The following is a 20835-nucleotide window of genomic DNA, read 5'->3' as shown; positions in this document are numbered from 1 at the left end:
TTTACAAACGAGGGGCCCCATCTCTCATTATTCAAGACATGCTCTGCGTATTCTCATTAACTCTTCACAGTCTTTCAAAAGATAGGATCACCGGGGAGGAGATGAGAAATTTGAAGTTCTAAATGGTTTGAAGCTGCAAGTAAGGAGTTGAGTTAGGATGCCCAACTCCAAAGAAGGTGCTATTCACTCCACGATGGACAGGCAACCCAGCACAGTGGTTTAGTGACTGCATACCGCATGGTTGGGGATCCTAGCTTGACTACTTACCAGCTTTGTGACCTTGTCTCCTTTTTCTGTGTTTCCTGTGACGAATAATAGCATAATCGTATAGATTGTTGTGATGATTGAATAGGTCTTAGTCCCATAAGTCTCTAGTGGAGCTGGGAGGTGGAAAGGGGGTGGTCAAAGCAGAATTCCCTTAGAAAGCAAACCTTGGGGGCGCCTGGGTGGCTCAGTGGGTTAAAACCTCTGCTTTCCAATAAAAACACGTTTGTAATTTTTAGGTAGCACAGACTGGTTCTCAGATACCACAGACTCGCACTGTATTACACGGTGATGTAATACCTTGTAATTCTCCAGAAGATATACATCATTCAGATATAGCTTTTGTGGTTTCATCTTGTAGGTGGATTTTAATGAAATCATTACCTTTGAAACATGGACCACTTCTTTAAGCTTCCCCCGCCCCCGATGGAATGGATCCAAAAAGATTCGTATTCAATCTTGTCTCCAGTGTCCTTGAATATTTTTCACTGCGTAATCCGTGAGCAGCACAAAACTTTTATTCCGATGACCAGTTACACAGTCCCTGCTTGCATTTTTGTTTTGTTGTGCTCATCTTCTGTGAAAAAGAAAGGATTCTTAGGCAAAAAAACAAAACAAAACAAAACAAAAAAAACCTCTGCTTTCGGCTCAGGTCATGATCCCAGAGTCCTGGGATTGAGCCCCACACTGGGCTCTACTGCTCAGCAGGGAGCCTGCTTTCCTTTCTCTCTCTGCCTGCCTCTCTGCCTACTTGTGATCTCTGTCTGTCAAATAAATTAAAAAAAAAAAAAAAAAGAAAGAAAGCAAACCTTGGGTCCTGTCTCCCAAATGACTGGGAGTTAAGCAGTCCCACAGAAGAGGCAGGACATCCCAGGCAAAGGGACTGTTGGGTGCAAAGGGCCTGGAAGAGCAGGAGGGTCTGTTTCGTAATATGCACAAGTTAGCTGGTGGGAGGTGAAACAGCGCACTAGCCAAGTTTCCATGGTACGGTCTTTTTCTTTTTTTAAAGATTTTATTTATTTGACAGAGATCACAAGTAGGCAGAGAGGCAGGCAGAGATAGAGGAGGAAGGAGGCTCCCCGCTAAGCAGAGAGCCCGATGCGGGGCTCAATCCCAGTACCCTGGGATCACACCTGAGCAGAAGCCAGAGGCTTTAACCCACTGAGCCGCCCAGGCGCCCCTCCATGGTACAGTCTTGCCAGGCACCAAAGGCAGTGCTTAGTTATTCTTTTTCAGAGAGGGCTCTAAACAAACAAACAAACAAACAAACAACAAATAAAACGGAGGAAACCAGCCTACTAGCACTTAAATTTCATCCTAAGTGACTGGGGTGTCGGGAATTTTTAAGCAGGGAGGTGATGACAGAATCAGATAATTGTGCTCTGCAAAGATGCCTTTGTCAGTGGGGCGGAGGATGGCTCAGTTCCCCGGAGAGGATGAGCTGGTCAAAGACCGTGTACATTTATTTCTATGGCTCCTCATCAACACTGCCAAATAGCATTCCAACCGGTCGACGGCTTTTACATTCCGCCCACGGGTTTCAGGGCCGCACCCCCCTTCTTCCCCACCGCCGCCGGGCGTGCCAGCTTGGCTGCGGGGCGGGGGAGAGTTGGCGGGGCGGGACGGGGGGGGCGGGCCGTGCGCATCTGGATCCGCGAGTCGGACGCGCCGCCCACCCCGCCCGCGCAGGGTCCAGGCGGCTGAGCCCGGGCGGTGCTTTCTGGCTCTCGGCGGCACCCGTCCACGCCCGCCTCCACGTGACCCAAACAGATCCGGGCACTTCCGTTTCCCTCGGCTTTCTTCTCGGCGGTGTCCGCTGAGGGTCCAGAGCCGGGTAAGTGAGAGGGCGCCCAGCTGGGGCGTCGGGGGCGGGACCGCGCGCGGGCCGGGGGCACCCCGCGCTGACCCCCGGCCCTGCGCGGTCCTTCTCGTCCTCCCCCAGATCCCCGCGGAAGCGGCGGTGGCGGCGCCATGGCGGAGCTGACGGCTCTGGAGAGTCTCATCGAGATGGGCTTCCCCAGGGGACGCGCGTAAGGCAGCCCCTCAAACCCTGGCCCGCGGGGATCGCGGGCCTGTCTGGCCTTTCCCCTAGCCTGGCCTCAGGCTGCACGCCCCAGCCTGACCAGCACCATGGCTCGCGGGCGCTATTCACGGTGTTTCTGCCCCCAGGGAGAAGGCTCTGGCCCTCACAGGGAACCAGGGCATCGAGGCTGCAATGGACTGGTGAGCGCTCCGATGGGGTGGCAGGGGCCGGGGGACTTCTGGGAGCGCCAGCGTCCGTGTTAACCTCCTTCCCGACTTTCCCTGCCAGGTTGATGGAGCACGAAGACGACCCCGATGTAGACGAGCCGCTAGCGACCCCCCTTGGACATGTCCTGGGAAGGGAACCCACCTCCCCAGAGCAAGGTGGCCCCGAAGGTCCTGACTGAGGAACACCGTGTTGGTTATTCACGAGGGCTTGAGGAGGATGAACAGGCAGTAACACTGATTGCTTGTTTGTAGGAACCGGCTCTGCTGCTGGAGAAGGCAAACCCGTTTTGAGTGAAGAGGAGAGACAGGAACAGACTAAGAGGTATAGTAAGGACAGTGTCACGTTTCTGAGGGTCACCTTCCACCTGTCCACAATACACAACTCTGATTAAAGAACCTGGAACTTAACACTCTTCGTCTGTCCTGTCTTGGCGGTTTCTTTCATCTCTTTTTGGGCTCGTGTTCCCGTATTTCATCTTGAATCCGTTATAAACTCACATGATCTGTGTCCATCTCTTCTGAGCTCTTTCTTTTCTGCAATACAGGATGTTGGAGCTGGTGGCCCAGAAGCAGCGGGAGAGGGAAGAAAGAGAGGAGCGAGAGGCTTTGGAGCGGGAACGGCAGCGCAGGAAACAAGGGCAGGAGTTGTCGGCTGCTCGACAGCGGCTTCAGGAAGATGAGATGCGCCGGGCTGCTGAGGAGCGGAGGAGGGAAAAGGCTGAAGAGTTAGCAGCCAGGTCTGGGTGATGCGGATGTTGGATAATAGATGAGATGGGAAGCTAGGTTTGCTTTGTCAACATCTGACCTACTTTCTTCCTGTCTGCTTTCCAGACAGAGAGTCCGGGAAAAGATTGAGAGAGACAAAGCAGAGAGAGCCAAGAAGGTAGGTGATTGGGAAGACACTGGGGTAAAGAAGTAGGTGGGCTAGTAAAAAAAATTCTCTTTCCTAGCTTCAGAGGGAAAGGATAGGCATATGATGTTCCTCTTACTAGTGGGTAAAAGCTTGACCAGTGTTTTCCTTTGTCTTCCCAGTATGGTGGGAGTGTGGGTTCTCAGCCTTCTCCACCAACAGAGCCAGGTCCTGTTCCCTCCTCTCCCAGCCAGGAGCCTCCCACCAAGCGGGAATATGACCAGTGTCGCATACAGGTACTGATTCTGATTCCTGTCTTGCTTCTGGGACCCCCTTCATTGGCCTATAAGACACCTGACTCAGAGCTTTATTCAGTTAGGTTCTCTTTGCCAAACCTTTTCCTTCTTTGTACGTGACTTTTGAAATCCTATCTCTTCTATTTTTGGAAAGATTTCAAACTTCTCTTGACCCAGTCTTAATTTAAATCTGTATCTTAGTCTTACTCAGCAGTTACCTTTTTAGCAGTTCATGTTTTCGCTTAAGTTTATTACACAGTTATTTGCATGGTGGGCTATTTACGTATTTTTGTATGAACTTATCCTTGTGTTTGTTAAACTGTGAGAAAGCTGCAGTCTTACAGCCTTAGGGAAGCAGAGAAGTGGTGGTTCATTGGCTGCTTCAGATAGTAATTATGCCGGTTCAGTCTCTCTCTCTCTCTTTTTTTTTTTTAAAGATTTATTTACTTATTTGACAGACAGAGATCACAGGTAGGCAGAGAAGCAAGCAGAGAGAGAGGAGGAAGCAGGCTCCTGCTGAGCAGAGATGCGGGGCTCGATCCCGGGACCCTGGGATCATGACCCGAGCCGAAGGCAGAGGCTTTAACCCACTGAGCCACCCAGGCGCCCCTGGTTCAGTCTCTTGATGCAGTTGTTTTCCTTATTTGGGCACCACACTCAGTTTTGATGCTCACAGCACTGTATTTCTCGCTTGCCCTCCAGGTCAGGCTGCCAGATGGGACCTCACTGACCCAGACGTTCCGGGCACGGGAACAACTGGCAGCTGTGAGGCTCTACGTGGAACTCCACCGTGGGGAAGAACCTGGGGGAGGCCAGGACCCTGTGCAGTTGCTCAGTGGCTTCCCCCGGCGGGCCTTCTCCGAGGCAGACATGGAACGGCCTCTGCAGGAGCTGGGTATGACACCTGGGACCAGGAACAGGGGTTGGGGAGGGAAGGGGATGCCCAAGAAAGGAAGGAATTCGCCAGAAGACACTTGGAGGAGATGGCGTGATGCCAGAAATTTGGCGGGCAAAAGGCAAGGATCTTTGTGGTCAAAGCTGTCTTCTTCAATCTTCAGGACTTGTGCCTTCTGCTGTCCTCATTGTGGCCAAGAAATGTCCCAGCTGAGAGGCCTTTATCCCACCATCCCTCTCTGACCTCTTCATCTTTGATAAAGCACTGACATCTCCTTCCTAATAAATAGACCCTGAGTTCTGTATGTGCCTGACTCCTTCCTGAATGGCTGGGAGGGACAAAATTGAGGCAGAGAAGAAGCCAAAAGAGAAGGCATTTAGGATAGGCCCTATTTTTCATCTTGATGTTTTTTTCGTTCTTTAAGATTTTATTTATTTTTGTGACAGAGAGAATGAGCATGGGGGAGAGGCAGAGGTAGAAGCAGACTCCCTAATGAGCAGCAAGTCTAATGAGGGTATCAATTCCAGGATCCTGGAATCATGACCTGAGCCAAGGGCAGATGGTTAACCGACTGAGCCACCCAGGTGCTCCTTTTTAAAGATTTTTTAATGTATTCATTTTGAGAGAGACAGCAAGAAAACGAGCAGGGGAGGGGACAGGGGCAGAGGGAGAGGCAGGGTCCCCACGAGCAGGAAACTCCATGAGGGACTCCATCCCAGGACTCTGAGATCACAACCTGAGTTGAAGGCAGACATTTAAAGATTTTATTTATTTGACAGAGATCACAAGTAGGCAAAGGGGCAGGCAGAGAGAGAGATGGGGAAGCAGGCTCTCCGCTGAGCAGAGAGCCCGATGTGGGGTTGGATCCCAGGACCCTGGGATCATGACCTGAGCCAAAGGCAGAGGCTTTAACCCATTGAGCCACCCAGGGGGCCCTGAAGGCAGACACTTGACCCACTGAGCCACCCAGGTACCCCTCAACTAAAGCTTCCAACAAACTTGGTAACAATATCTGGGTTTTTTTATTTGCTTGGGAAGTTGAGAGGGGAGAATTGTTGGGGTTGGGGAGTACAATGGATAGCACTCTTTGCTCCTATAGGTAAAAAGCAGTGCATAGGCCTGAAATCCTTATTCCTATGCCTTTTTCTTTTGGCACCGTCCACCTGCCCCTGCCTTGACTTCTTGAAGCAGCCAATTTACCTCTTTAGTAAAATAAGGACAATAGTACCTGTTAATTCAGATTATTGTGGGTGTTATATAATGGTGATAGAGGGCTTTAACACACACTGCCTGACACCTAATAAATTTCCAGTAACTATTAGCTACTAAAAGGGTAATTAAAAAACTTATTTATTTAAGACAGAACATGAGCAAGGGGGAGGGCAGAAACAGGCTCTATCCTAGGACCCTGGGATCATGACCTGAGCTAAAGGCAGAGGCTTAATGGATTGAGCCATCTAGGCCCCCCTAAAAGGATAATTTTTTTTTTAAGATTTTATTTATTTATTTGACAGAAATCACAAGTAGATGGAGAGGCAGGCAGAGAGAGAGAGAGGGAAGCAAGCTTCCTGCTGAGCAGAGAGCCCAATGCGGGACTCGATCCCAGGACCCGGAGATCATGACCTGAGCCAAAGGCAGCGGCTTAACCCACTGAGCCACCCAGGTGCCCCAGGATAATTTTTTTTTTTAATGTAGCCATTCACAAATGGCCAGAGGAGCAATGCAATGACCTTTGCAAGTGTATTTCCTCCTCACCAAAAAGCACTGAGTACTTACTATGCACCACACAGTTTTAACTGCCGTATTAACTGAGATAAAAAGACAGTTACCTGGGAATAGGTACAAGTATCCCCTTTTAGAGACTGGGACACCAAAGCACGGGGCTTGCTGAAACCAGCACAGGTAACCAACAGCAGAACCTGGGCACACCTGGGGAAGCCTGACTGTAGGGCTCAGGCTCTCAACCTCCAGACTCCCGCCTCATAGCCCCTCAGTGTTGCTGATCCCCCTCACCCTAATGCTCCCTCAAAGAGCTGCTAACCTTTCCCTTCTCATTCCCAGGCTCAGAAAGAGGCCACAATTAAACTGAAGATCACACATAACAAATGTGTTTGGCTTAGGGGTTCACCATCCACCAACTGAAACAGCCCCAGTGCTGCCATCTGGGTTTGGACCTCAGTGTTATCAAGCTGTACTTACTGTTCTGGCCTTTTTTCTTTTTTTCCTTCAATTGAAATCTTTTTTTTTTTTTTTTTTAAAGATTTTATTTATTTATTTGAGAGAGAGAGACAGTGAGAGAGAGCACGAGCGAGGAGAAGGTCAGAGAGCGAAGCAGACTCCCCATGGAGCTGGGAGCCTGATGCGGGACTCGATCCCGGGACTCCAGGATCACGCCCTGAGCCGGAGGCAGTCGTCCAACCAACTGCGCCACCCAGGCGTCCCCCTTCAATTGAAATCTTGCTTGGAACCACAGGATGTAAGATAAACAACAGGTGTACCTGGGTGGCTCAGCTGGTTGAGGGTCTCTTAGCCTTGGCTCAGGTCATGATCTTGGGGTTGTGAGATTGAGTCCCCCCACTTCCCACCACCTGCACTGAGCAAAGAGTCTGCTTATGACTCCCTCTCACCCTCCCCACCAGGGTTTTTCAAATAAAATTTTTTTTATTAAAGATTTTATTTATTTGTCAGAGCACAAGCAGGGGGAGCAGCAGGCAGAGAGAGAAGGATGCGGGACTCAATTCCAGGACCCCCGGATTTTGACCTGAGCTGCAGGCAGACACTTAACTGAGCCCCCAGGCGTCCCTCAAATAAATCTTAAAACAAACAAAAAAAACCGACAGACAACAGGGAGTGAATTTGTTGACTTGGATGTGGGGTGTGACCCAAATGCCAGCTTTATTTCCTTACTTCAGTGGCATCTGCAAGAGAGCCGTGACTGGATTCAGACACTGAACTACCTTGAAATCCTTGGAAGGAGAAACCCTCCCCTACCTTTAGTGAAGTGATGCTCTGTGCCAAGCAATGCACTTTACATTTCCAAGTTAATCTTTTTACAACAACCTTCAAGATACTTAACACCTTTTATGAATCAGCACTGAGGCTCAGAAAGGTTTTGTAATAGGCAGGACTTTAATCAAGATCTGTTTGACTTAAAGCACGCTCCTTTCGCTCAGCAATTTAAATTGGCCTCCAACGGTTCGGTAGCCCCAGAAAGCATCACCGCACATGCTAAATACCAACAGCCCCTCTCCAACCTTACCCAAAGTGTCCTCCATGGGCATCTACTACTACAGGGTTTTCCAGGATAGTTCTGATTTCGAGAATGTCTCCTGGTTATCACCGAAAGGCCCCTCAGACCACATGACCTGGCTTGTGTTCGGAAAACGTGGTCGTTGCAGGGCCGGTGGGACCCACAGTCATCCGCGTCCCCTACACGGATCCCCAGAGCACTCGAGACACAGGCGTCAGACCGCAGGGCTCACTGACCGGACGGAGGAACGTGATTTATTGGTTCCTTCAGTTCGCCACATCCCACGGCCTGGCCCCCCGACGCAGGACAGACTATCAGTGCAGCGTCTGCGGTTGGCGGCGGGACGTGCTCACCCCGCAGCGGCTCCCGGGGTCTCAACGAGGCCTGGGCGCGGCATCCCGGGTCCGGACTCCCTACCGGGCCTACGGAGCAGAAAGGCCGCGCCGGACTCCTGCGCGGGAGCAAGGTGCCAGCGCCCACGAGGGAGGTCCGGGCTCACGCTGACCTCCCGCCGCCGCCGACCATCCAGTTCTTCCTCCAGGCCACGTTCTCCTGCGTGGTCGCTGCCTCCTGCAGAGTGGCCAGCACTAACTCTTTGGTTCTGGTCGCCTCGTCCCTGCGCCGCGGGTCCTGCTCGGGTATCTCCTGCGGGTAGGAAGGTTCGCCGTCCTGACCCCCCCAGCCCGGGGCTCTCCGCCCCCCCACACCTCGCCCCCCCCACCCCGTTACTCCCACCTTCAGCATCGCCTGCTTCTTCTCCTCTCCCGGGGTCACGAGGACAAAGAGCGCGGAGCCCACGCCAGCCCCCGCGCCCAGAAGGGCACCCACGATCAGCGCTTTGCGTAAAGTCCCCATGGCCGACCGCGCGACCGGCGAGGAAGCCCTCTGGAGCTTTCACCGCCTGGGAAGCCGTCCCCGGCGTCTCACTGCCTCCCGCGCAGGCTAGAGCGGCCCGCAGCGGAGACCATAGAGACGGAGCCGGGCTAGAGAGGGCCTGGTCGGCCCAAAGCGCTTGGGTGTGAAAGGGCTGGTTTAGCGGGGGAAGTGGAGGTGTCCCGAAGCGTTGGCATCGAGGGCCAAGCTCTGGGCTCACTGTCAGGAAATTCAAAACGGGATTGTCGGCCTGGTTGCTGTGGGGTTTGCAGTTGCCTAGTTCTGAAATTTCCAGGTCGATTCTGTGCTCTAGTTTCCTACAATGATTTGTGCGTTTTCAGAACAGCAGGTACTGGACAGCCAGATGCTTACACACATCAATCATCTCGTCCCCTCCAAATTCCCTCAATTTACGAACAAAAACCCAAAGTCAAGTGTACTGGGTGGGAAAAAATACTTTTTCTTTTTAATTTTATTTTTAAGTAACGTACGCACCTATTGTGGGGCTCGAACTCACCACCCGGAGATCATGAGTAGTAGGCTCCACCGCTGGAGCCAGCCAAGCGCCCCTCTTAAACTTGTTAAAAGTAAATTTGTTGGAAGCGCCTGGGTGGTTCAGTCAGTTAAGCATCTGCCTTTGGCTCAGGTCATGATCTCAGGCTTCTGGGATGGAGCCCCACATGGGGCTCCTGGCTCAACTGGGGTCAGCTTCTCCCTCTCCCTCTGCCCCTCCCCACTGCTCGTGCTCTATCTCTCAAATAAGTAAATAAAATCTTTTATAAAAAAGAGTAAATGTGGGGCGCCTGGGTGGCTCAGTGGGTTAAAGTCTCTGCCTTTGGCTCAGGTCATGATCTCAGGGTCCTGGGATCGAGCCCCACATCCATCCAGCTCTCTGCTTGGCAGGGAGCCTGCTTCCTCCTCTCTCCCTGCCTGCCTCTCTGCCTACTTGTGATCTCTGTCTGTCAAATAAATAAATAAAATCTTTAAAAAAAAAAAAAGTAAAAAAAAAAAAGTAAATGTGCTGTTTTTCTCATCATGGTATATACTCTCGCACCCGCCCCCATCACCCCCTGCCAGTGAAACCTCTGAATTTGGAGTAACATACTGAGTTCTAGTTTGGAAAAGATAGCACCTTTTAGGTGGGTAACTCTGGGCAAGTCATTCAAGTTATTTGTCCCCTGTTTTCTTCATCAGAAAATAGGGCTACTGATAGAATCTATCTCATAGTTTTAGGATAATTAAATGAGATTATATGTAAGGCATTTAACACTGTTCCTGTCAAATTGTTAACACCATATAAATATTTGTTAAATAAGACACAAAGAAACATTTCAAATCAGGAGACCCAGGAACCAATGGAATCAAGAAATTTCAAGTTTGTTGGCAAAATTCTTCACTCACTCACAGGGCTTTCATCCAGATGCCCTTGTTGACCCCTACCCTTCCCGCCTTTCCCAGTTGTCACCCAGGGAGCGAGGAGACATATTCCCATATTCCTCCAGGGAGGAGGTATTCCTCCACCTAGGGATTTTCCCCTCCCCTGGAAGGCCCATAATCTCCTAGCTTTTCATTCTCTTCTCAGAAGTGATTAAGGGGCCAGGCTCCAAAGATTAAAGGAGCAGTCTCTACAGTGTACTGAGCAGGGGTACTCCACTTGGAATTCAACCACTACACGCTCCAAGGATTTGCACCCATGGCCCTTGTGCCAGGGAGCAGTGAGGATGGGCCTTGGTCTAGAGATCGCCCAGGCTCCTCCCAGCATCCAGAAAGTTCTCGGCTGATGAACCCTCTGCGGATGGACAGAGGAGAAATTGTCAGGGTTGAAGGTCACCAGGATGCTCAGGTTAGTACTTCCCCACCCTGCGCTCCGGCTGCTGGCTCATCCTCCCACTTGGTCCAAGCGCCCTGCTATCCCGATTCAGGCTGTCTCTCAACAGACCCTCCTGCCCTCCTTCGTGGTGGAAGCCTCTGAGGTGAGTGAAGACAGCGGGGAGCTTGGCTGGCCACATGACGAGCTGTTGCTGCTCACCGATGAGGAAGAGGAGGCCGAGGTCTTCTTCCAGGACCAAAGTGAAGAGCCAGGTGAGGGAGGCAGCTGCTCCAGTGCAGCCATTGTGACGGGGATGTTCTGGGCAGGACTGAGATGGAAAACTTACTTGTGTCCCCATACAGGCAAACAGTAGGTGCTTAGGAACTAGACCGGAAAGGGATTAGAGGTGGAGAGAAATTCAAGGTGTCTGGCAAAGTTGAACTTTAGAGGGAAGTTCTGATGTCAGATGGGTGATGACTTTTAATTATTTTTAACTGCTTAAAATATTCAGTTTGGGGCGCCTGGGTGGCTCAGTCAGTTAAGTGTCTGCCTTCAGCTCATGATCCCAGGGTCCTGGGATCCAGTCCTGCACCAGGCTCCTTGCTCAGCGGGGAGCCTGCTTCTCCCCTGCCTGCTGCTCCTCCTGCTTGTGCTTACTCTCCCCCCTGGCCCCCTCCCTGTGCCAAATAAATAAAATCTTAACCCACTGAACCACCCAGGTGCCCCCAAATAAAATCTTTTTTTTAAAAAGTTCACATTGGGGACGCCTGGGTGGCTCAGTTGGTTGGACGACTGCCTTCGGCTCAGGGCGTGATCCTGGAGTCCCGGGATCGAGTCCCACATCAGGCTCCCAGCTCCATGGGGAGTCTGCTTCGCTCTCTGACCTTCTCCTCGCTCATGCTCTCTCTCTCAAATAAATAAATAAAATCTTTAAAAAAAAAAAAAAGTTCACATTGTTTGTTGTGGGGGAAAAAAAAATAAATTTATCCTAAATCAACTACCCAGAGATAAGTTACATTTTGGATGCTTTTTTTTTTTTTTTTTAAAGATTTTATTTATTTATTTGACAGAGATCACAAGTAGGCAGAGTTGGGGAGTGGGGCAGGGCGGGTAGAGGCAGACTCCCTGCTGAGCAGAGAGCCCAATGCGGGGGCTCCATCCCAGGACCCTGTGATCATGACCTGAGCCAGACGATTAACGGATTGAGCCACCCAGGCTGCCCTGAAATTAGCCTCTTAATTATAGTTGCTGTATTACTTTTTCTAATAACAAAAAAAAACCACATAAATTTGTTTCATCTTTTTTTTTTTTTTTAAGATTTTATTTATTTATTTGACAGAGAGAGATCACAAGCAAGCAGAGGCAGGGAGAGAGTGGGAAGCAGGCCCCCCACCGAGCGGAGAGCAGAGAATGTGGGGCTCAACCCCAGAACCCTGAGATCATGACCCAAGCCAAAGGCAGAGGCCCAACCCACTGAGCCACCCAGACGCCCGTTTCCCTATTTCAAAGTCAGTAACACGGCTGCCTGCGTGGCTCAGTCGTTAAGCATCTGCCCTCAGCTCACCCTCTCTTGCTATCTGTCATAAATAAATAAAATCTTAAAACTAAGTAAATAAATAGCATTTTTTAAAAAGTCAGTAATAGATCAGAAATATTTTTCACCCTTAATGGGCTCTTCCAACTGCTTTTTCCCCCAGGCTGGACTTGGAGCCCAGTGGACCCCAGATCTCCCTTAAGAATCTTTGACCCAGAACTTGGCTGGGGGCAGGAATACGGAGAACAAGAGGTCTCCTGGATTCCTGAGGACACAGACTATCATGAAGCCTCCAGCCCCTGTCCTCTGTGGAAGCCAGCAGCAGGCTCCCATGTTTGTCAAAGCTGTTTTGTGGAATATTCACATCTCCTGCCTCCCAGAAGCTTTGAGGGTAAGTCTCCTTCGGTCTCCCTCCACATTTTGGTGATTTGTTGAGGTCATTCTGTGGGTTCTTTCAGTCTTCCCCCTTCTCTAGGTGAGGCCACTGGGTCACACAAGTCGGTCTGTACTGGGATTTGGATTAAGAACGCCTCGATTAAAAAACTCCTCTAATGGGGGCCTAGGGTTTCAGTTCACGTCATGATCTCAGGGTTTTAAGATGGAGCCCTGATTTGGGTTCTGCACTGGCCATGGAGATGGCTTGGGATTCTCCCTCTCTCTCTAGAATAAATCAATCTAAGAACAAGCAAACAAAACCCAAAGTCCTCAAAATAACCCACAAAACCCGTTTTTAGGAGTTCTAGTTTATTGGGGCTGAGGAATGAATCACTGGACCTTCTCTATTTAGCACCCCTCTTGTGCCTGCCATTGCTAAATGCTCCCTATTTCACCCATCATCATCTGTAATCCCCTAACTCCAGGTTATTATTCCTACCCTGCTGTCAGTTCGCGAACCAGGGGACACAAACATTCCATACTCTGTGTACCCAACTAGTAAATGTGGAAGCCAGGCCTCAAATCCTCGCTTCCCAGCCCTCTTACAAAGTTGAAAATCTGTCCATCGCCCTCCTCACCTAAGAGAAAAATTTGGGTCAGGACTGAGGGCTTTAATGAGAGCCTTGAACCAAGTAAGCAAAGTAAGTAATGCCCCCAAAAGGGCCTACCTCCTGCACAGTCACACTCCAGCCTGGGGACCCTTGCTCCAGGTAGGGAAGCCGCACATCAGGGTCCTCGTCTGAGAACTGAATCAGGGTCCCCTGGGGTCTTAGGACCCTGAGGCACTCTGACAGAAGCTGGTAAGCTCCCTGCGGACCACCACGGGCAACAGCATCCCAGGTGCCCTTATCCAGCACTAGGTGGAAGGAGCCGGAGGAAGCCACTGGCTCCAGGTTCTGGGCATCAGCCTGCATAAAGTGGAGTCTGGAGGCAGGATGCCCAGGACACAGGGGTGTTTGGCCTTCACCACCTTCCAGGAGACGCTTCATGTGGGCAATAGCCACAGGAGAGAAGTCCACCCCCAGCACATCCACGGGATATGGGCACTGGGTGTAGAGGCCTGTACACAGACTGGAGGTCCCACAGCCCACGTCCAACACCCGCAGTGGGCAGGCAGCCGCTGTCTCCTGCAGGAGCGGCAGTAGCAACCCCTGGGTTTCCTCATACCCAAAGAACCAGTCGAACGTGGGGACGTGGCCTTTTCGGGTATCGGCATGGAGCTTATCCCAGAGGCGACGGTCAGCCAGGCAGCTACCAGCCAGGGAACCTGTGGACACGAGTGGAGCACGTGTCACCCACCGGCCTAGTTCCATCAATATGCTGCAGAAACGGTGCAATGTACCCTGGGGTTCGAATCAGTTTCAGGGTCTAGTCTCCCAGGTCACTAAGAACCCTCCCTCCCACTATCCACCTTCCCTACCCGCCAAAGCACGGCGCGCCCCAGCCGCCAGGGTCGCCACGTGGAGGGTTCGGCGCAGCGCGGCCATCTGGAGATCCCGGCAAGGTCAGCCAGAGAGCCTTTGGCGAAATGCCGCCCGCACACCCGCAGCAGCCTGAGGTCCAAGAGAAGAGCTGCAAATTCCGCTTTGTGGAATAACGCGTACCGCCTAACAACCACATCGAAAAAAAGAACGCGGACACACACCTATTAGTACGATCGTCCTTTATTGTTTGCAACGGGCAGTTAGAGGGAACACGACTGCTCCGGCTCCAGGGGCGGTTCCAAAGACCTGAAATCAAAGGATAAGGCGTGAGCGCACGAGGGAGGAGCCTGCAGAACCTCCGTTCAACCACGCTTCTCGGAGGCCGTGTCCCGGCGCTTGAGGATAGAACCGGCGGACTGGATGCCGCGGGCACCGAAGACATGACGCCGAGGGGACCAGAGCCCTTTCCCTCTGCCTCCGTACATTACGGGGACCGGGACCGCACACCCGACCCCCGCCAAGAAAAGGAGGGTGAGCAGGCCTCGCCCAGAACCCCCACCCTGGCACCCACCTCCGCAAAGGAGAGGCTGACCTCTTCCGTCCCCGCCCCGCGAAAGATCGGTAAAACTGCCGAGCATCTTTATATAGGCTCAGGACCCGCCCCCGAGTTTCTATTGGCTCTCGGAGGCTGAGGGGCGGGACCGACGCTGACGTTACGCAGAGCCGCGCCACGGTCTGGGAGTCTGGTTCGCTGCGCAGCCATGGGGGCTCCCGGAGGAAAGATCAACCGGCCCCGAACGGTGATTGTGGGGGAGCCCCGACTTTGTTTCCTCAAGCATCCTGGGGGCCTCTCATCTCTCCAGAGATGGGACCTGTGGGCTGGAGTCGCCGGGTGCGGGGTCCCGGGTCGCGACTTCCGTCTGATTAGCATCTTCCTCCCCCTAAGGAGCTGAAGAAGAAGCTGTTCAAGCGACGGCGGGTGTTGAACCGGGAGCGGAGACTGAAGCGCCGGGTGGTCGGGGCTGTGATAGACGAAGGGCTGATCACGCGGCACCACCTGAAGAAGCGGGCGTGAGTGCCAGACCCTCTTCGCTTTGCTCCCGACCGAGTCCTCTTACCCCGTCCTGCCCTCTTTCCCCGTCCTGCCGAGCTCCCCAGCAAGTATCCGCTCTGCTTTGCGTGTGCACTGGCGTTTCCATAAGCAGCGTTTGTGCCTCCACTCTGCTGGCCCGTCACAGGACCGGTAGCCCACAGCCTCTCTGGGTCTTGGACCCCACCAAAAATGTAAGAACTGCCCACTCACCCACCTCCCCAGGTAACATTATTGTACGTCCACATGGATTTTTTATAAATAAATTTAAAGCACACATGGGACGCCTGGGTGGCTCAGTTTGTCAAGTGTCTGCCTTTAGCTCAAGTCATGATCCTAGGGTCCTGGGATTGAGTCCTGCATCGGGCCCCTCGCTCAGCTGGAGCCTGCTTCTCCCTCTGCCTGCTGCTCCCCCTGCTTGTGCTCTCTCTCTGTCAAATAAATAAGATCTTTAAAAATAAATAAGATCTTTAAAAATAAATAAGATCTTGGGACACCTGGGTGGCTCAGTTGGTTAAGCAGCTGCCTTCGGCTCAGGTCATGATCCCAGAGTCCTGGGATCGAGTCCCACATCGGGCTCCTTGCTCCGCGGGGAGCCTACTTCTCTCTCTGCCTCTGCCTGCCTCTCTGTCTGCCTGTGCTCACTCGCTCTCTCTCCCTCAGTCTCTGACAAATAAATAAATAAAATCTTTAAAAAAAAATAATAAGATCTGGGCACCTGGGTGGCTCAGTGGGTTAAGCCGCTGCCTTCGGCTCAGGTCATGATCTCAGGGTCCTGGGATCCAGTCCCGCATCGGGCTCCCTGCTCGGCAGGGAGCCTGCTTCCCTCTCTCTCTCTCTTCCTGCCTCTCTGTCTACTGTGATCTCTCTCTGTCAAATGAATAAAATCTTTAAAAAAATAATAATAATAATAAGATCTTTAAAAAATAAATAAGATCTTAAAAAAAAAAAAAGCACATAAGTGTGCATGTACTCAATTCTCACAAAAGTACCTGTAGGATTTTGTACTTTTCAAGCCCCTGCCCCGCTTCCCAGCCTTGGGGAAGACTTCCCATCCCTTTCTTCCACTGATTTTTTCATCGTAAATACAGTTTTGTGGTATAATAAATATTTGGTCTGATTGCAGGCACAGAACTTCTAAAAGCCTTAGAATTTCCTGAGTGATAGGAGTGTCAGTCATGGCCTGGGAGCCCCTTTTGAGCACACTTTGGTTTATGCTAATATAATTTAGGGTGGGGCTGGTCTCCAGAAAGACCAGGTGATGAGGAGGTTGGGAATTTAAGCTCCACCCACATGGGAAGATTAAGTTCTGTAAAAACTATTTTTTTTTTTAAATTTTATTTATTTGGGGGCGCCTGGGTGGCTCAGTGGGTTGAGCTGCTGCCTTCGGCTCGGGTTGAGATCTCAGGGTCCTGGGATCGAGTCCCGCGTCGGGCTCTCTGCTCAGCAGGGAGCCTGCTTCCCTCTCTCTCTCTGCCTGCCTCTCCATCTACTTGTGATTTCTCTCTGTCAAATAAATACATAAAATCTTTAAAAAAAATTTATTTATTTGACACACAGAGAGAGAGAGATCACAAGTAGGCAGAGAGGCAGGCAGAGAGAGAGAGAGGGGAAGAAGCAGGCTCCCACCGGAGCAAAGGGCCCAATGTGGGGCTCAATCCCAGGACCCTGGGATTATGACCTGAGCTGAAGGCAGCAGCTTTAACCCACTGAGCCACCCAGGCGCCCCTGTAAAAACTCTTGAATAACAGAGATTTGACGAGCTTCCTGGTTAGTGAATGGGTGGAGGTTCAGGGAGAGTGGGGAGAGTATGGAAATGCCGGGACCTTACCCTGTGCGTCTCCTCCATTTGGCTGTACCTGAATCTCATTCTTTTACCGTAAATAAGTAAATGCAAGTAAATGTTTCCCTGAGTTCTGTGAGCTGTTTAGCAAATTGAGTCTGAGAAGGGGGTCGTGAGAACCTTGATTTATATAGCTGGTCATTCAGAAGTACACCATCTGAAGTGGAGGGCAGACTTTTGAGACTGAGCCCTCAGCCTGTGGGTTCTTTTTTTTTTTAAAAGATTTTATTTATTTATTTATTTATTTATTCGACAGAGAGAGATCACAGTAGACAGAGAGGCAGGCAGAGAGAGAGAGAGAGAGGGAAGCAGGCTCCCCGCCAAGCAGAGAGCCCAACGCGGGACTCGATCCCAGGACCCCATCCCAGGACCCAGAGATCACGATCCAAGCTGAAGGCAGTGGCTTAACCACTGAGCCACCCAGGTGCCCCAGCCTGGGGCTTCTGATGTTATCTCCTGGTAGAGGTGTCAGAACTGAGTCAAATTTGCAGGATTCTCAGTTGGTGTCTGCGGAATTTGAGAATGCCTTGATGTGGGACAAGCCCCACACCTTTCTGGTGTCAGAAGTATTGAGAACAGGAGTACCTGGCTGTCTCAGTTAATAGCGCATGCAACTTTTTTTTTTTCAAAATTTTATTTACTGGGGAGGCTGAGTGGCTCTGTCAGTTAAGCGTCTGCCTTTGGCTCAAGTCATGATCCCAGGGTCCAGAGATGGGGTCCCACATCTGGCTCCCCTCTCCCTCTGCCGGCTGCTCCCCTGGCTTGTGCGCGCTTTCTCTCTCTTTCTCTCTCTGTGTCAAATAAATAAATCAAAAGAAAAGAAAAGAAAAAAAAAGATCATGACCTGAGTGGAAGGCAGACACTTAAGTGCCTGAGCCACCCAGATGACCCGAGCATGCAACTCTTGATTTCAGGGTCTTGAGTTCAAGCCCCATGTTGATTGTGGAGCCCACTTAAAACATAAAAATATTGAAAATAGAGGAGAAAAATAGCTTTCCCTTACAAGTTTCTGCCATATACCAAATTTTAACATTTAATAGTGAGTACTTTATATATGTATGGGAGTAGTACTAAGAACGTTAATGGCTAAGTGTTGGAGAGATTGAACTCACTACCTCAGAGCCCAGATTTGCAGTCTTTTTACTTGAATCCAAAGATGTTTTCAAAAAGACAAAACAAAAAGAAACCCAAAACAAAGACCTTTTCTTTCTTTCTTTTTTTTTTTTTTTAAAGATTTTATTTATTTATTTATCTGATAGACAGAGATCACAAGTAGGCAGAGAGGCAGGCAGAGAGAGGAAGAAACAGGTTCCCCGCCAAGCAGAGAGCCCGATGCGGGGCTTGATGCGGGGCTCGATTCCAGGACCCTGGGACCACGACCCAAGCCGAAGGCAGAGGCTTTAACCCACTGAGCCACCCAGGCGCCCCTCAAAGATCTTTTCAATACCCAGAACCAACCCATGCTGATTCAGGTTAACCTGGATATCCTCGCTCCTACCACCCCTTCAGGTCCAGTGCACGTGCCAACATTACTCTCTCTGGGAAGAAGCGCAGAAAGCTCCTCCAGCAGATCCGGCTAGCCCAGAAAGAGAAAGCAGCCATGGAAGGTGAGGCTGGGTCACAGAGTGGGGGTAAGTGGGCAGCCTGGATTCCTTGGGGTTCTTCAATGCTTCCTCTTTCCTTTTGCTCAGTGGAAGCCCCCGCCACGCCAGCCAGGACTAGTGAACCGCAGCCCAAGCGGCAAAAGAAGACGAAAGGCCCCCAGGATGTAGACATGGAGGACCTTGAAGATGAGAGCTGAATCTCTCACCTCTTCCACCTGAAGGTTCTCAGCTGGAGCCAGAAGGACTCTGGTTGTTTCAGAGGACTTTGGAGGAAGCATTGCCCCTTTTCATTCTCCTCAGACTCCTCTTCCTTGATGGCCTAGTCACCTGCCCCGGAGAGGTGTATTGAGAGGAAGAGACTGGAGAAGGGGGCTCCCTCGCGGTCAGCTCCACTTGTAATAAAGCCCTAGAGTTCTCCCGGAGAGGCGTGTGATTTAATGTGGGAACAAACGGGAATGGGCCACAGGAAGGGGGCTGTGGGCCTGGAAATGAGACAGTTAGGACGTAAGACCCATGGAGTTCACTTGAGCTAAGCAATGAGAAGCGAGGCTCTGTGATGTTCCCATCGCCCCAGTGCGTGACACTCCCAACTCTCCATTTCCAACAAAAATACAGATTATCACAGAGATGGTAGATGAGATAAGGGTCCTGATGTCCGCCGTGCCATTGCCTCTGTGTGACCAGAGGGGCCAAGTCACTTTTTCATGTTTGTTTCCAATTCCTTTGGTGGATTTTATAAATATAGAATTTAGTTTTAAAGACTGATTGATTTGGAGCACCTGGGTGGCTCAGTGGGTTAAGCCTCTGCCTTCGGTTCATGTCATGATATCAGGGTCCTGGGATTGAGTCCCACATCGGGCTCTCTGCTCGGCGGGGAGACTGCTTCCCCATCTCTCTGCCTGCCTCTCTGCCTACTGTGATCTCTGTCTGTCAAATAAATAACTAAATAAATAATCTTTGTTAAAAAAAAAAAAAGATTGAGGTGCCTGGGTGGCATAGTGGGTTGGGCCTCTGTCTTCGGCTTGGGTCATGGTTACAGGGTCCTGGGATCAAGCCCTGAGTCAGGCTCTCTGTTAAGCGGGGAGCCTGCTCCCTGCCCCCAACCCTGCCTACTTGCGATTTCTGTCTGTCAAATAAAGTCTTTAAGAAAAAAGGTTGATTGATTTTAGAGTTGGAGGGGGGCAGAGGGAGAGGGGAAGCCAACTCCCTGATGAGCCCTATAGGAGTTATTGTGGTTTTTTTTTAAAGATTTTATTTATTTATTTGACCGAGATCACAAGCAGGCAGAGAGGCAGGCAGGGGGGTGGGGCAGGGAAGCAGGCTCCCTGCTGAGCAGAGAGCCTGACTCAGGGCTTGATCCCAGGACCCTGGGATCATGACCCCAGCTGAAGGCAGAGGCTCAACCCACTGAGCTACCCAGGTGCCCTCTATAGGGGTTCTGTTTCAAAACCCTGAGATCAACTCTGAGATCATGACCTGAGCGGAAACCAAGAGTTGAGTGCTTAAACCAGGCACCCCTACTGGGTTTTTATTTTTTGTTTTTTTTTTTTTTTAAAGATTTTATTTATTTATTTGACAGACAGAGATCACAAGTAGGCAGAGAGGCAGACAGAGAGAGAGAGGAGGAAGCAGGCTCCCCGCTGAGCAGAGAGCCGGATGTGGGGCTCGATCCCAGGACTCTGAGATCATGACCTGAGCTGAAGGCAGAGGCTTTAACCCACTGAGCCACCCAGGCGCCCCTGGGTTTTATTTTTAATTTTAAGTAAACTCTATGCAGGCCTGGAACTCATGACACTGAGATCAAGAGGACATGTTGTGGGGGCGCCTGGGTGGCTCAGTGGGTTAAGCCGCTGCCTTTGGCTCAGGTCATGATCTCAGGGTCCTGGGATCAAGTCCCGCATCGGGCTCTCTGCTCAGCAGGGAGCCTGCTTCCTCCTCTCTCTACCTGCCTCTCTGCCTACTTGTGATCTCTGTCTGTCAAATAAATAAATAAGATCTTAAAAAAAAAAAAAAAAAAAAGGGGACATGTTGTACTGAGAGCCAGCGGGGCACCCAGGATTATATTTCCAATAAACTGCATTATTTTTCCCATTTAGCATGCAGAACTTCTGTTGCAAGCCAGGGCTGGGGTGTTTGCTCAAAGTAAAAAGCTACCTGTGTGGAGGTGTGTTCAACAGAGGAAAAGCATATTCTCTCTGTCCTGTTTAATCAGTGCAGGCTTCCTGGAAGAGGGAGGGTTTGGGCCCAGTGTTGCATCTCCCAGCCCAAATTCATATTTTGAATTTCAAACCTTCAATAAAGTTAGGAAATTAGTACAATGAACCTTTACATACGCACTCAGATTTACCAATTTTTAACATTTTTCTACACTTACTTGTTCTATCTCTATGCATTTGCAAATATGTATGTGTCCATAG

At 50.8% G+C, this 20835-nt stretch overlaps 4 protein-coding genes and 1 non-coding gene across 7 annotated transcripts; 2 read left to right on the top strand and 3 right to left on the bottom strand.

The window, feature by feature from the left end:
• The first annotated feature begins 2017 nt into the window (after nucleotides 1-2017).
• Nucleotides 2018-4859, top strand: UBXN1 (UBX domain protein 1). Of its 2 annotated transcripts, none has more exons than XM_044259471.1 (10): nucleotides 2018-2098; nucleotides 2207-2294; nucleotides 2434-2487; nucleotides 2576-2670; nucleotides 2767-2836; nucleotides 3060-3251; nucleotides 3346-3397; nucleotides 3547-3660; nucleotides 4363-4555; nucleotides 4719-4859. In XM_044259471.1, the coding sequence occupies exons 2-10, from the start codon at nucleotides 2236-2238 to the stop codon at nucleotides 4766-4768; spliced, it is 879 nt and encodes a 292-aa protein (XP_044115406.1). In that variant the 5' UTR covers nucleotides 2018-2098; nucleotides 2207-2235; the 3' UTR covers nucleotides 4769-4859. The 2 variants fall into 2 exon arrangements, with proteins under 2 accessions (XP_044115406.1, XP_044115405.1); XM_044259470.1 differs by having other exon boundaries at nucleotides 2576-2682.
• A 2547-nt stretch (nucleotides 4860-7406) lies between these two features.
• LOC122914552 (ubiquinol-cytochrome-c reductase complex assembly factor 3) lies at nucleotides 7407-8774 on the bottom strand. Its single transcript, XM_044261174.1, has 2 exons — nucleotides 8541-8774; nucleotides 7407-8450 (listed from the first exon to the last, which is right to left on the bottom strand). The coding sequence occupies exons 1-2, from the start codon at nucleotides 8658-8660 to the stop codon at nucleotides 8301-8303; spliced, it is 270 nt and encodes an 89-aa protein (XP_044117109.1). The 5' UTR covers nucleotides 8661-8774; the 3' UTR covers nucleotides 7407-8300.
• A 3975-nt stretch (nucleotides 8775-12749) lies between these two features.
• CSKMT (citrate synthase lysine methyltransferase) lies at nucleotides 12750-14484 on the bottom strand. Of its 2 annotated transcripts, none has more exons than XM_044259468.1 (4): nucleotides 14453-14484; nucleotides 14103-14187; nucleotides 13878-14029; nucleotides 12750-13724 (listed from the first exon to the last, which is right to left on the bottom strand). In XM_044259468.1, exons 3-4 carry the CDS (start codon nucleotides 13942-13944, stop codon nucleotides 13069-13071), a joined length of 723 nt encoding a protein of 240 aa, XP_044115403.1. In that variant the 5' UTR covers nucleotides 13945-14029; nucleotides 14103-14187; nucleotides 14453-14484; the 3' UTR covers nucleotides 12750-13068. The 2 variants fall into 2 exon arrangements, with proteins under 2 accessions (XP_044115403.1, XP_044115402.1); XM_044259467.1 differs by having other exon boundaries at nucleotides 13878-14010.
• Nucleotides 14264-14412, bottom strand: LOC122914863. Its single transcript, XR_006385927.1, has one exon. It is a non-coding gene; the product is annotated as a small nucleolar RNA SNORA57 (small nucleolar RNA).
• A 99-nt stretch (nucleotides 14485-14583) lies between the features above and the next one.
• Nucleotides 14584-18840, top strand: C7H11orf98 (chromosome 7 C11orf98 homolog). Its single transcript, XM_044259469.1, has 4 exons — nucleotides 14584-14681; nucleotides 14828-14952; nucleotides 18324-18421; nucleotides 18506-18840. The coding sequence occupies exons 1-4, from the start codon at nucleotides 14643-14645 to the stop codon at nucleotides 18613-18615; spliced, it is 372 nt and encodes a 123-aa protein (XP_044115404.1). The 5' UTR covers nucleotides 14584-14642; the 3' UTR covers nucleotides 18616-18840.
• Nucleotides 18841-20835: the final 1995 nt, after the last annotated feature.

This window comes from Neovison vison, chromosome 7 (genome assembly GCF_020171115.1).
Source record: "Neovison vison isolate M4711 chromosome 7, ASM_NN_V1, whole genome shotgun sequence".
Taxonomy (NCBI): domain Eukaryota; kingdom Metazoa; phylum Chordata; class Mammalia; order Carnivora; family Mustelidae; genus Neogale; species Neogale vison.
The sequence above is the reverse complement of the archived record's forward strand: the minus strand, read 5'-3'. Positions and strand labels throughout refer to the sequence as shown.